This window comes from Mesoplodon densirostris, chromosome 19, assembly GCF_025265405.1.
Source record: "Mesoplodon densirostris isolate mMesDen1 chromosome 19, mMesDen1 primary haplotype, whole genome shotgun sequence".
NCBI lineage: Eukaryota > Metazoa > Chordata > Mammalia > Artiodactyla > Ziphiidae > Mesoplodon > Mesoplodon densirostris.
Window position 1 is genome coordinate 36790979 of NC_082679.1, and position 15238 is coordinate 36806216.

The window sequence follows — 15238 nt, forward strand, 5'->3', positions numbered from 1 at the left end:
GTACATTGTAGACAATCCAAACAACTTCTGAAAATTAGATTTTTTTAACTACAACATACTTATTTTCTCCATTTTTTTGTGTATGTAAGTTGCTTTGAAATGATACATTTAAATCAGAATAGATGGGCCAATTACATGTGTTAATAAATATTGATACGCCTGAGACATTTATGTTCCTGTTATACTTCAGTCCCTCGTAGTTGAAGTTAAGTGAACAACACCAAAAATAAGGAACATAAATTGTAAAAGGTATCTAGACATTATGCTATCTTTAACCCTACAGGAAATCAGTCTATTCCCTTGGCTAGAATACATATTTCCTGTCATTACTAATTACGAATTCCTCGTTTTCAGCTTCTATACAAGGGAAAAGTAGGAGAAACAAGTAGTGTGAGAGCATTTTAGAAAAAGAAGTGCCTGAAAATTGAGGGGATAACATATTTATATTTCCAGAGGTGTGTCATCCTTGGGGCCTTTACAAGTTAAGTCCTCATAGAGATAGTGACTTTGGGTTCATTGTGACTTTCTTTGGTTTTGCAGCTGGGCTGGTGGATATGAAGGTCAAATAGGAAGCTTTTCTGGAAGGGAGATCAGGGATAAATAGAGTGGTTGAGTTAATCTAAGCTCTAACCTGAGAAATGTGTGACAGAGGGGGAAAAATAGGATTCAGCAAAGAAAGGAAAAAAAGTATTTTCAGAGTTAAAGATTTCTTAGGGTTTATAAACAAACACAAAATCTTCTAAAGATACAACGTTGTTTTATCCAAGTGCCACATCACACTTATGTGTGGTAACCTCTCGTTTACACTTTTATCTTCTGATCTTCATGTTATATTTAGCACTATGTCTCTTACTTCTAAATCAGTTCTCTCAGTTGCCCTGGCTCCAAGTACTACTCTGACTCAGGATCTAGGGAAGGGATTTTACACCAAAGCAGATGTCCTAGGGAAGAGGAGGCTCAGGGACTAACCATCAAGAAGGGAAAGCCTTGGAAAAGCTGTTTTATGTCAGTCTAAGAAGTGTTGTTTGGTTTGTCTGTAGTGTGGACAAGTCAAGTTTAAAGAGATCTTGTGTGTGGTTTCATTTGTGTTTTTTTTTTTTCTTTAACAGCATTCAGAATTTTCAGAACAAAATATGTATTAAAGTCATTGAATTCCAAAGCTCAATTTAAATCATTAAAGAACAATTTACTTAATGATAGATAATCTGGATTGGCTTTGTGGCTTGGAGTTGATAGTAAAAGATTCTTTCCCTTTCAAACAGAAGATATGAGAACTGACACATTAACAATTTATAATTAATTATGGAATTAATAAACCTGTTTCCTAAATTCCTTCTTTTAAGTAAATTCCTTGTTTGGATTCCTAAATTCCTTGTCTTAAGTAAGTCCCTTCAAGAAGTTTTTACAGGTAAATCATATTTTAATTTCTTAATAGCAAAAAAAGCTTGGTTGGTTGTTTTCTTAAACATGTAGTCTAATTTACCCTGCCTGACTTCTGGGTCATCCGTCTACATGAGGCGAAATAAAAGTCCCGTAGAAATCTTATCCAGAGAGTCTAAATATACACTGGAAAGCTGCAAGTAGGAACCATTTCAAAAATTATCTTTGAAAGGATTGATTATAACCACTTTAAAGAAAGCCTTTGTCTAGCTTTACAATGAAATCGGAAACTTTTCAGAAAATTTCCCCATAGCTAAAACATTTATTAATAACTGGGACAATGATGATAAAGTATTGACTTTTAAGGAAAGGCCCACTGGTGGTTTTTTTTAATATTAGAAAAGAATTTAGTAATGTAATGTTCTACTCAGCAGTTTTTCTATAAACACATTAATGTACCTTAAAACGTGACCATGGTTAGTTTCTCTAGGCCTATGAGTCTTAGCTGTCAAGAAGACTTCAAATTTGGGGTTTAGTCTGCTGAGCTGTGGCTCTGACCCACAAATACATATTTGGTATTGCATTCGGCAATTTAACTTTTGAATATCAACAATAGTTCTCTAAACCCAAGAAGTGTTATAGCTACAGTGTGGCATTTATAAATGCAGAATACATACAAAAAGTGACATAGGGTTGCTTGTATGTAAAGAAAAGATTGTTCAGTAATATTAGATGGTACTTGTATTACTACATAAAGATGGCCTTTTCTTTTTTTCTCTTCAGCATTCAACTTTGTGTGCTCACTTGGTGCCAGCCCTTCACAAAGGTGGAAGTTGAGGTAAGTGGTTCAAAATGTAGCCTTGGAGCCTAAGATTTGGCCTTACCTTTCATTGTGAATTTTTAGTCTAGAGAGACCAGATGTAGAAAGATTGGAAGTTAAATCCGCCACCTTGAAAATAAACCCTGGTCTTTTGCAAATTGTGTGCCTAAACCCAGTCTGTCAACCCTAGCCCTTAGAACTGTGTTAGGAAACACAGTTTCCTAACTTCTGGGAACTTCCAGCATGTCACCACCCTGGCTGGCCAGATTTGCATCATCCGTTCCTATCTTTTAGTCCTTTTAGTGCTGACCTCTGCCAAGTTGTATGATATACCTTCACATCCTGACCAAAGGAACTACAGTAGCTGGTAGAACCCCACAACTTCTTGGAGAAGTATGTTCTCTGAAAGCTGAGAGATTGTGGGAGAGGTACAGAGTGAGAAACCCTCACTTTTGGAATCAATCTGCACATGGAAAGCCTGAGGAAATCATGTTGTATGAGCCGTGAAGGCAGCTCATACCATCTTTCACAGGACAGTTTTTCAGTTTAAGTCACAGTAACAGGCTGTAACACTGGAGGAGTGATTAGAATGTTCTGAAAATTCTGACCAGATTTTTAAGACTCTGAAGGTTGATTCCAAGAACTATGCTTAGTTTCCAGGAATGACATGGAATAATGAACCCCTGAATTCAGAATCTCGTTGGCTTTAGTGATACCCTCAGGTAGCCTCTGAAGAGAGAGGGTCAGAATAGTGGTTCTCCAGACTCTTGCCTGGATTTTCCAATTGCATCCATGGCTTTTGTAATGAAAACCTTAAGTTTGCATATGTAATTCAGAGTTCTGAGCAGGGGGCCAGTGCTCCAGGTGACAGGACTGTGTAATGGAAGTCACAAGAATCCTATTTTATTTTGTTGGATAGCTTGGTTGTTCAGCCATTTAGGTGTTGTCAGCAATACCAAATGATGTAGGAGGGCAGATTATGTCAAAGTGAATTTAACTTCAGTGAAATTTTTCTTGACACTTGCAGGTTGTCTGCCTGCCTGCCTTGAAAATACCTGTTTACTAATTATATGCCACACCTCCCCACTCAGTATCTCTCAGTGTGCCCAGAAAACACTAGATCTTGGAATATACTTAGATGTTTCTAGAGAAAAAAACTAATCTGTATCCTAATAAGTTTAGGAAGTACCAGGGTAAATAAAATGAATCAGATTTCTTTTCTCAAGACTTCTCAGTGCCTTTGAAATGTTTGACCACTGAACCCCTTTTTTCTCTAGGATACCTCCTAGAGCCAGTTTCCATAGAATACATTTTGGGAAACCCTGGTAGAAAGAAATATCTTATTATTTCTAAGTACTTCGACTGAGCACTGCTCTTCCTTCTTGAAAAGCTGCTCAGATAGCTAGCCCTGTTTTCTTTCTTTCTTTTTCTTTTTTTTTTTTTTTTGCGATACGCGGGCCTCTCACTGTTGTGGACTCTCCCATCGCAGAGCACAGGCTCCGGACGCACAGGCTCAGCGGCCATGGCTCACGGGCCCAGCCGCTCCACGGCATGTGGGATCTTCCCAGACCGGGGCACAAACCTGCGTTCCCTGCATCGGCAGGCGGACTCTCAACCACTGCGCCACCAGGGAAGCCCTGTTTTCTTTCTCTAAAAAAAAATAAATAAATAAGAAAACCCATACTTAAAACAGCCATACTATCTTCTCTGCAAATTTGGAAGATGCTGTTTATATATATATATGCTGTTCCTTCCTCTAAATTTACCCCTCTTTAGCTAAGATGAAATCTAGCAATAGATGTGGAAATGCACATAGAACTGTACATTTTTTTTGTCTAGCACACGTGTCAGTGGTCAAATTGTGTTACAACAGAGGTATGCAAATTCCTCATGCTTTTGCCCTGACCACTATTACCACATTTCCTTTCCAGGTCATGGCTGTCCTTCTTTCTTTTCAATTACAATATTTGCATTCTCCAACCTGTTCTCAGACCTGTTTGGATAATATTTTCTGCAAATAAAAGAATATATCCTTTGCTTGATAACTTCACACACAAAATGGCTTTCAACCAGTTGAAAAAAGCTGAATAGGTAGGGATTTGATGTATAAGAATTGTGGTACAGGGTAAGAAGATGGAAACTTAATAGGCTTCAAACTGGGTATTCTTATTTTAACTGTAATTTAATTTGAGATTTATGAGTCTACCTTTCACCCAGGGGATTCCTAACTACTTTATGATTTTTGAATATTTTTAATTCCCCACCGTTGGGATGTAACTGGAAGATGTATCCCAGCAGCCTGCCAGGCACTAAGTATACCCACACCTTGGCTCAAGACTCTCAGGGGCTGGGCACTAGCTCTGAGGCTCCAGCTTTTCCACCACGTCAGAGGAGGCCCAGCTTGAGCTGCCCCAATGCAGCTCAGTCAGAAGTCTCAGTACATTTAGTTGCTACAATTTCAGTTGTCTTGGTTGTTCAAAAGCACCTCCTCTGCTTTCCTTTTTCTTAAAATGGATGGAAATCCTAGGTATTATTTTTAACATGTGTTTTTAGACCTTCTTGAATATTAATTAGGTAAACCTAATTCAAGATGTATTATTCAAGAATATAGCCTTAACTTTATGGTTTTTAAAATGAGCTATGAGTGGATTATTACGAAAATGTCCATTTAGACACACTTGTTCTTGTGAGTCAAGGACTTCTCAGTATGTTGAAGGCTGTATCCTTTAGTTTCACAAGTCTCCCCTCATTAATGATGATTATCAATCTCTTTAATTACCAAAATGATCAGATATCTAAAAATCTAGGGAATATAATATTTAGGACTATTTCCTTACCCACTCCTTCTCTGCTTCCCCAACACAAAGACTTATTTTTGAAAAGGTTATTATTTTCTTGACTCTTGGATCTTAAAAATACAAGTTCCAAACCTCATGCCCTATGGAATTGGTCTTGTGGCATCTTTGAACAATGATGCCATGTGTGTCTACAGAATGGTTCTATTGAAAGTTATTCTTTGAATCATAATGTGGCATAGTGGGTGTACTTAAAGCATCTTTTAGTGATCACTTTTATCAGCCAGCTACTCCACAAGTATTCCTTAATAAGCATATGGCTTAGGGGCATAGGGAATAAGCTAGCTAGTAGGGAACATTCCAAAATATGACATAAATTAAGAGCCTTCTATTTTACCTCATGAGAGAGAATATAAGCAAAGTGAGACTATATAGCACTCTGTGGATAACAGCTAGTTTCTGAATGGAAACATGACGTTCACATTGACTCTACAATCAGTTTCCTTTTTCATGGGCTATATCTTAGTTTGCATTCAAAATATGTTGACTTTAAAGCCATCCATTGTATTTAGAGATACATAAAAATGATTTGTCTGTAGACATACATATTTTGCTTTAGGAAAAATTCCTTGGCAAAGCTTATAGTGAGCTTCTAGTGGCTGCTGGCATTACTTAATGGTAGGTAATTCATTGCCTTGTGATAGAGGTGTTTTTTTTTCATTAAAAAATTTCTGATGTAGGAAAGGATTATAATAATGAGTGTTATGGTCAACACCTATAGAAATATATCACTTTTTAAATCTCTTAAAGCTAATTACTTAGAGAAATTTCAAATACATTTATATAGTTTATTTAAATATACAAATGCACTAAAATGATGTGTAGTTTTTAATCTAAAACGGGCCTTTTAGAAAACCATCACACAAATACATACATACATACACACACAACACACCCCATATGTACTTGTTCTAACAGAGGTAATTTCTTCTGGAACTTGGTAGAATTCTGGAATTTGTAAGTGGAGAAATAGAGTGCTACAAGAAGAACGTTAGCTGGGGTTTTTGTTCCAGTTCTGCTAGTACTTACCTGTATTTGCTTGAGCAAATTACTTAAACCGCTCTAAGCCTGTGTTCTCACTGGTCAAAGGGGGATAATAATACCTGTTTTATAGGGTTCTGAGGATTTAATCAGGTTGCTTGTGTGCTAGTATGTGGTGAGTTAGGCATTAACCTTTATTCACCTTATCAACTAGATTTTCCTGTTCTTTTAAAAAGGAAGGAGCTAATGTTCATAAAACATTGTTCATAAAACCTTTCTTCTTTTGCATTTCTCCTTTTGAAGACTGTAAAGGAGAATCACGAGCAGAACTAGAACTGCACTTTTCTTCTTCTTTTTCTTTCTTTCTTTTTTTTTTTTTTGGCTGAACTGCGCGGCTTGTGGGATCTTAGTTCCGTGACCAGGGATTGAACCCCAGGCCCAGCAGTGACAGCACCAAGTCCTAACCACTGGACCGCCAGGGAATTCCCAAAACTGCACATTTCTTAAGATTCACCTGTTAAAATCCTTTTCTGTTCCTTAGAAGAAGAAAAAGTTGACTGTAGCGTCGTCACTTGTCAGTCTTTTTCCCTCTCATCATCACTTATTTAATAGAAAGGAATGTGCTTGATGTGGTTAGTAAAAAATGAATACACCAGACTCACTGGTAGTGAGTATTCATGTAAAGGACTGGTTCTGGGTAATGGAAAGCCTTAAACAATAGGCAGGGAAATTTGGGCTTTATCTTGTGTGCAGTCTAAGGCCCAAGAAGAGGTAGGAGGCTCTGGGACCAAAAGTGCAAACTAGAGGTGCTGGTGTGGGAGACAGGCCAGTTAGTCTCCTCCTCATCTGGGTCAAGATGGTACAGAGTAAGCAGGGTGAGGGAAGAGGTGATACTGCAGTGAGGAGGGGGCTGGAGCTGTGGAGCCCATCTCAGGTGCAACGGGAAAGGGAATTGACGAAGTTTACACAGGATGCTGTCAGGGAGGAAAGACTTCCCTCTACCCACCCAGGTCTGATTCCTGGGTCTGTGAAATAAACTGATAATAGGCAGATTAACAGCAGAAAAGATATACAAATTTATTAAGTTTTAATATGATATGCACAAGGGCATCACAGGGAATAAAAAGTGAATACCCCAAACAGTGAGATTTGAGAGCTTATATACCATATTAAAAGAAGCAGGGGATACAGCCACTATGGAGAACAGTATGGAGGTTCCTTAAAAAACTAAAAATAGAACTACCATATGACCCAGCAATCCCACTACTGGGCATATACCCTGAGAAAACCATAATTCAAAAGGACACATGTACCCCAATGTTGATTGCAGCACTATTTACAATAGCCAGGACGTGGAAACAACCTAAATGTCCAATGATAGATGAATGGATAAAGAAGATGTGGTACATATATACAATGGAATATTACTCAGCCATAAAAAGGAACGAAATTGGGTCATTTGTAGAGATGTGGATGGACCTAGAGTCTGTCATACAGCGTGAAGTAAGCCAGAAAGAGAAAAACAAGTATCATATATTAATGCATATATGTGGAATCTAGAAAAATGGTACATATGAACCTATTTGTAGGGCAGGAATAGAGACGTAGACGTAGAGAACGGACATGCGGACATGGGGAAGAAGAGGGTGGGACGAATTGGGAGATTAGTTTTGACGTAAATACGTGGGAACCTGCTGTATAGCACAGGGAGCTCAGCTTGGTGCTCTGTGACGATCTAGATGGGTGGGATGGGGAGGGAGGGAGGTCCAGGAGAGAGGGGATATAGGTATACATATGGCTGATTCACTTCATTGTACAGCAGAAACCAGCACATTGTAAAGCAATTTTACTCCAATTTAAAAACAAGATGAATTAGAGCTTCCACACAGTTTATAGCAGAAATAAAAGTTTCAAATTAAAGAAAAAAAGAAGCAGGGGAGGGAGGGCCTAGGCCACTTAGGGGAGAGTAAATGATTTTTAAGAAAGACCAGTGGGCCCTTAGAACAGATAGGAGACATGATGGTGTGTGATAAAGTTTGTCTGGGTGTGATGTTGACTTCTAGTCTCCTCCCCTCTGATGAGAGTCAGTCTTCCCTGTTTGATGAAATTCCCCAGGAGCACATTTAGGACAATTGAGTTCTTTTTGGAGGATCTGTCTTGGGCAGATAAGGGAAGTTCAGAGAAAGCCTCTCCCTGCAGTGCTGTTTTTAAGTGCCTACAGCTCAAAATAATTGATATACCCAAGTGGCACATTTTGCAGTTGCATGTCCTGAACTCCTTCACTGTCTTCTTTCTAAAGTTGGAAATGAAGTATCATTGAGATGAAAGTGGAATTGCAACTTGAGAAGCAAGGAACATGTTTGAAACAGGAAAATATGATGGCAGCAGGTCAAAGAGGGACAGAAGAGGGCTGCCAAGCAGCAGTGAGGTTCGATTTAAGTAACTTGATCCTCACCCATCACATCAACATTAAAGAAATAGACCCAGTGTTGAGATCATATATTTTGGCCCACCTACAGAGATTAGAAAGATAAAAGAAGATCTTCAACAGCAGAAACAAAAAAGTATTTTTTTATGTTTGGAGGCAGCATGGTCACCTTGGGAAATTACATAGTTTTTCAAGCAGCTCCAAGGAACTGAACATGAATTTGTAGTAGCCTCAGCCAGTAAGATTTTGTACCTTTGTTTAGCATCTCTCAGTTAGCATCGCTGTCTAACAGGATTAGGGAGGCGGGATCAGGAGAGGTGACCGAGTATGTGATTAGTGCCCTGCCTGTGGCAGAAGTGACAGATTCTAGGTGACAGAAAGGTCATAGAGAAGTGTCTGATTCTCAAAGTCCAGTGTAGACAGGCAGACAGATGGTGTCAGCAGGGGGTGGTAGAGAGGGATGAATAGTTTCTGAGGGTGACCGTCAGTTTCTTGCGGTCTCTGCAGGACCAGGTTAGGGGTGAAGTAAACACTAATAGGTAATGAGGGGAAACTCTCATGGAAGAACTTGTCAGAGGAGGAACTAGAATTGCATGTTTTTTCCATGGCCAAGGTGGAGTTGAGAAGAATATCTGTGGCCAGATGAAGGGGTGTGAAATCAAGATGGTCCATCAACGTGGATACTGGGGATAAGGAGAGAAGATAAAGGTAGAAAGGATAACTTGCGGTCCTGGGGTCACTGGGGTATTTAGGTGTGTATTAGTGTTCAGTAATAGATAATGACAATCACGTTCCCCTCTCTCTGGCTGATCTTCCTTCCCAAGTAAAAGATATGTTCATGCTGTGACCCTTGAATGACTTTGTACAAATTGGAAATGTGATATAGAGGGCAAGATCTTATCCAAGGAGAGATGACTTTTTATTAGAATTTCCACTGAATTGCTTCTCAGGAGGCATGGGGGCCTCCAAGACCAGTGAGTATCAAATCCAGGCTTTTAACTGTTTTGAACTCTCAGGGGAATTATTTTTCTCAAGAATAAAACGCCATGCCAATATGAGCATTATTAAAAATCATTTTATGGAAAATATTCCCTGCACTAAAAGGAACCAAACCCATAGTTCATTGTATTGTGTTTGGTTAACGGTGTAACAGCAATTTATTTTTTAGGGTTTTCAGTATGAACTTTTATAACCTACCAATCAAGTGTATTATAAATGAGCATTTAGCTTATTTTAATGAAGAATTACATGGCAATTTAAAACTTTAATTGTATTATTTTGTTAGGTTTTTATGAACATTGATTTTAACATAGTTTTCTTCCTTGGATTTCATCCTAAGCAACTATAAGAGATTTTACTAGAACAGGATAGAGGGAATTTTTAGAAATATTTATTTGCAAAGATTTTTCATTGCTCTGGATATATAAGTGATGTGGGGACCTCTGGTGGCTTAGTTTATTTTTCCATCTTAAAGAATGACTGGATACTAAGCAAAAAGATAGACTTAGAAGTCCAGTTGGAAAGGACCTTAGACGGCATCTACTCAAACTTTTTCCTTTGACAAGAGAGGGAATTGAGGCCTATAAAGGCTAAATGACTTTTCCAGGATCTCACAGCAGAGCCAAGGCATCAATCCGGGCCTAGTGCTGTCTCCGCAGAATGCCACTGTCCTCTTGGAGAGGATGTTAATAAAATAAGTGTGAGAAGTAAAATAGCAAATAGCACATTATCCTATGATTTCTGTCCATTTTATCCTAAAAATGCCAGTTGGGTCCATGCTGGCCCGTACACCCTCCCTCTATTCATGGTCTTACCATCAGTCACAAAGTGATTGTGGTTGCCTCCAGGGGCTCTCCCTGCTCTGAGCCTCTTCCTCTTTGGTTATCCACTCCCTGACACCAAAGTTACTGCTCAAAAACTTGGACCGGGTCATTTCACTCCCTTGCTTAAACGTCATCTCTGAGTCACTGTTGCCCGTAGGCTTCTTAAGCATGGTTAACAAGCTTGAAAACAGGTCCATGTGAGTCTGAAAGTGGTGTTATTTATACAGATATTTACTTTTCTTTCAAATTGTGACCCTGCCATTTGTGTGTGGCTTAGCTATATCGTTTAACCTCTCGGAGCCACATTCTTTACCTATCAAAGGGAAATGGTAGAATTTGCCTCAAGAAATTGTTGAAAGAGTTCAGCATATAAAACCCCTTATATAAAGCACCCAGTACACAGTAGGTTCTTGAAGGATGATAGCCCTTATTGGTGGACTTAGCTCGCTGTATCGTACATTTATTCCCCACTGCATGAAGAACTCCTTGAGGGCAGAACTTCCTTGTCATGTCTTCAAGGCTTAGTGTGGTGCCTGGCATATAACAGTGTGCTTAAGCAGTATTTGTTGAATGGAAATGAGCCATGAAATCTTGAGCAAGTCATTTAATCTTTGTGATCCCCAATTCCTTATGACCAGAATTGGGAGGGTTAGTAAAATGAAATAATGCATATAAAACACCTAGCATGGTGCCTGGTTCAGTTAATAAACAGTAGGAATTGGCAAGATCATGTTTATCCTCAGAAAGTCAAGATCAAGTATTAGCTCTTCTATAAAACCTCTTTGGTTGCTTTTCCCAGCCCCCGACCAAATTAATCATTTCCTATCCCTTGTGTTCGTACTCCAGGAAGGATGGTTTAGTGGGGAAAACAAGGGTTTTAAAGTCTGACAGGCCTTGAGCTGAATGCTAGTCACGTGACCCATATAACTTTAAGTAAGTTAATTAAGCTTTTAAGTCCTATCATTATAGGGGTAATTATAGTTAGTGTGTGTTGTGTCAATCTATCCTGTTAAAATATGGATCTTCTTTAGAGTGGGAATTAGGGTCCTGTTCATCTTGCCGGGTGCTCAAAACATGTACAATGACTTAAATATAGCACTGAAAGCTTGTTAATGTTAGGAAACTATAATTAAAAACAAGAATAGTACAAATGAGGTATCACAGAATATCAAGTGGAGAAAAAAGAGTAAAATTTAAAATGATAAAGCAAAACATGGTAGAAAGCCAATATAAGGGTTCAAAAACAAGCAGAAGAAATGATAAAACATAAAGCTTGATCAAGTGATTAAAATATAGCTGATATAGGAATGGATAGAGAAGATAAACTACGAAAAACAAAGTACTACCACTAATAACATTTTCACACAGAGGGTAGGTGGGAGAAAATGCAGCTTTGAGAGTAAGATCTGAGTAGTTTCAGCTTTACAACTTCCAGAATTCCAGACATTGGTTCATTTCATCCTCACCACAACCCGGGACATGGGTGGTCACAGCCCTCCTTTCAGAGTTGAGGAGACAGTTCAGAAAAGTTAAAGGTCGTACTAGTTAACACACAGAAAGACCCAGAGCTTGAATTCAGATCTCTTGAGTCCAAGCACAGTGCTCTTGACATTCTATCCTATAACCCGTGTGCTAGAAAGGCAGGGGATTTCATATAATGACAGCTTATGAATTACTTTAGCATTTAAATCTTAGGCCTCACAATTGTAATGGAAAGGTATATTTGCCTTTCAGTTTATGCCTGTTCAAATACCAAATGATGAAGAAAAAAGTGATCCTGTCCTTTTTGCCAGTAGAGTCCGGAATTTAATGGCAGAGTAAGTATCTATATGTGATTATGATCAGTAAATAGTTTTAAAATTATTGGTAAAAGGCATTTAACATTGTTTGAAGTCTGTTTTTTTCTGTCTGAGGGCCTCATTCCCCAGCTCATTTTGGTAAGGAAAAATCATGTGCCTAGGAATGCGGTCAGTAAGAAAATCTATAAATATTTTCCCTGACGTAACCCCAAACTAATGGAGACGTAGCTTTGCCAGAAGGTGAACAGGGAGGGTACATGAACCGGGAGAAACCAGCCAGTGACCTCCAAAGGGTGAATTCTCCCAAGCTGGCCAGTCGCTGTCAGACAAAGCTAATGACGGCCTGAGTGGTTCCTGCTGTGACCCACCTTCTATCCCCTCAGCCTCCATATAGCTGCCAAGGCCACGTGTTTCAAAGGCATTAATGATTATAGCACCAAAGAGGAAAAAGTTTGCAAGGGAATGCAATAGATGCATAGAAAAGGGGGAAAGTCACCCTCATTAAGGGGATGGCTATAAATTTAGGATTTAGAAACTGCAAAACATAAGGCAAGTATTTTCCTGCACTTAAAGGAGTTTTAACTGGCCACTATCCTGATTAGATAAATCACCTCTCCTCCTGTAATGAAAGGGTGTGTTATACTATCCCCACCACCCAGGCAGCCTCAGAGCCCTCCAGGTGTGCACCCTTTCCCCAAGCACCACCTCCCTCAGTCATGCCCAATGGCAGGTTTGGAGCTAATAAGCCAGCAGTATTTATTCTCTTAGTAAAAATGCAATGAGAACTCTGAATTTAGCTTCATAGCTGAATTTGGCATTATAAGCAAGATTATATATATTATATGTATATTACATATATTAATATTTCACAGGAGACTAACTTTATTTTCAAAAAAGAATAAATATTTAAGTGTTTGGCTGAAAAACTTTTGTTACTATGTGTCCCTACATGTACTTGATTTACCTAGTTTCTAGAGCAGCTACAAAATTTGCTTTGATATTGTTTTCTTCCCTCTTCCATTATGTTTTCATACTAGCTTATGTCCAAAATTTAGGAAGGAAGATAAGTATTAGGAACTGAGAGAATTTACATCAGATATTTTGACTTCCCAAAACCTGCCTAAAAACAGAGGAAAGGTTTGTTTAAGCAGCCTTTTCCTGGATTTGGAGGCGTGGAGGTAGAAGGGCCTTGGATAAAGAGTAAGGAAGACCTCAGTTAGCTGTACAACCTTGGATAAGTCCCCTCCAAGGCTCCTTTCCTCATGTGTAAAGTGGGAATTCTAATCCTTGCCTGGCTTTTCTCATAGTTTTGGTTATTATGAGAGTCAAGTAGGAAAGTATATGTTAAAAGCATTTGAAAATGGTAAAGAGCAAAGCCGAGGTAAGTAGTGGTGGTCGACCACTAATATATATTTACCAAATCCTGTGCTAGGCCATTTGCTTGTGTTACCTAACATATTCTTCACGGCAGTTCTGAGGCAAGTGAGGAAATGGAGACTCTGAGGTAGTGAGAGTCTCTGGGCTGGGATTCAAATCCACACTTCCTATTACCAAAGCCCAAGCTCTTAACTGTTTTGTTCTACTGTTTACTCTTATAATTCCTGAAGTGTTTTTAATTTTTATTTTCCTTATATATTCTTACACCCAAATAGTCATTAATCAAAAACAGCTTAGTGGCAGGTGGGAAAAAAAAGTTTATTCATATTGCATTCATTGAAAATTGAATGTTCTTAGCCATGATTCAACAAAATCAAATAACAGTTGATGACATAATTTTATGATTGTCACTGAATGTGTGTGAATAAAAATTTAGCCAAGAGGGATCTGCAGGAAATTATTTTATGTACAGCACAGATTTTCTTCTTGCCACTCAAGTGTTTTTTCAAGTTCTTGTTAATATGTATTTTTTCCAAATCTGTTTCACCATTAGTAGATCTCTGAGCAAGAGGGAGGTAGTCAGTGTTGTGCACTCCTCTGAGGATGGAGGGTGTTTAGGTTTGGAAGAAATATGATCTTATAATCAGTCCTCGTTAGTATTTTTTGAAGATTGCTATGTAGCAAGAAGGTGATCTTCAGTCTTAAGAGATGGAAAGATGCAGATGGCTAGCAATATGGATAGACTGTTCACTTATAATATGTACAGGTACCATTTATCTGTTTAAATGGCACTTCCACAGGCATTCTTAGTTGGTCCTTAAAATAACCCTGTGGAGGGCCTCCCTGGTGGCGCAAGTGGTTAAGAGTCCGCCTGCCGATGCAGGGGATACGGGTTCGTGCCCCGGTCTGGGAGGATCCCATATGCCGCGGAGCGACTGGGCCCGTGAGCCATGGCCGCTGGGCCTGCGCATCCGGAGCCTGTGCTCCGCAACGGGAGAGGCCACAACAGTGAGAGGCCCACATACCGCAAAAAGAAAAAAAAAAAAAAAAAAATAACCCTGTGGAGGAAGTGATTATTCCTATGTGCAGATGAGAAAAGTGAGGCTTAGGTTAAGTGCCAGCTGGTAAAAGACTCCATAGGACTTGAACCTAAGTCTTCTCATTACTTTCCATGGACTGAACTCAACTATTATTATCACTGTAGTCAAAACACAGAACAGAAATGACTAGCTGGCAGAAGCACACAGACATAAGGAGATTAACTCAGGCCACAATAAGTCTGTGAAGTAGAGAAATATGTCTCTTTGGCAAATAATAAGCCAAAGCCACTGGTTCAAAAAGTAGTAAATACTTTTCCATTTACTGTCGTTTGTTGACCAATTCAGGCCTAATGAAAAACCATCACCTTTTTTAAAAAGTTGAATCTGTTTGTTTTTTAATACTTTAGAGCTCTGAGAATTCCAGTAACAGATCACACCTATGAAGACTGCAGATTGATGATTTCAGCAGGACAGCTAACACTGCCTATGGAAGCTGGGTTGGTGGAATTTACCAAAATCAGCCGGAAATTGAAGTAAGCATATTTTTAAATTACCACACTTTCCTAAAGGTGTCCAAAAGAGATCTGAAATCCCATTATGTTTATTTTCTCTGGTTTCATTAATGCTCAAACTCTAGAACCTATGTGGTGTTTATTAAGAAAGCCAGGGATGTGAATTTATCTCCCATTTAGTTCATCTAGTTTTGTTTTTTCAAGAACAGCTAACTCAGAAATA

General features: G+C 38.8%; 1 protein-coding gene across 1 annotated transcript in view; it reads left to right on the forward strand.

The window, feature by feature from the left end:
- LPCAT2 (lysophosphatidylcholine acyltransferase 2) overlaps positions 1-15238 on the forward strand; it is a 64763-nt gene that overhangs the window by 14980 nt on the left and 34545 nt on the right. Inside the window, exons 8-10 of the mRNA XM_060083718.1 lie at positions 2164-2218; positions 12022-12104; positions 14911-15036. Coding sequence (XP_059939701.1) covers positions 2164-2218; positions 12022-12104; positions 14911-15036 — 264 coding nt within the window. The remainder of the gene's footprint in view (positions 1-2163; positions 2219-12021; positions 12105-14910; positions 15037-15238) is intronic.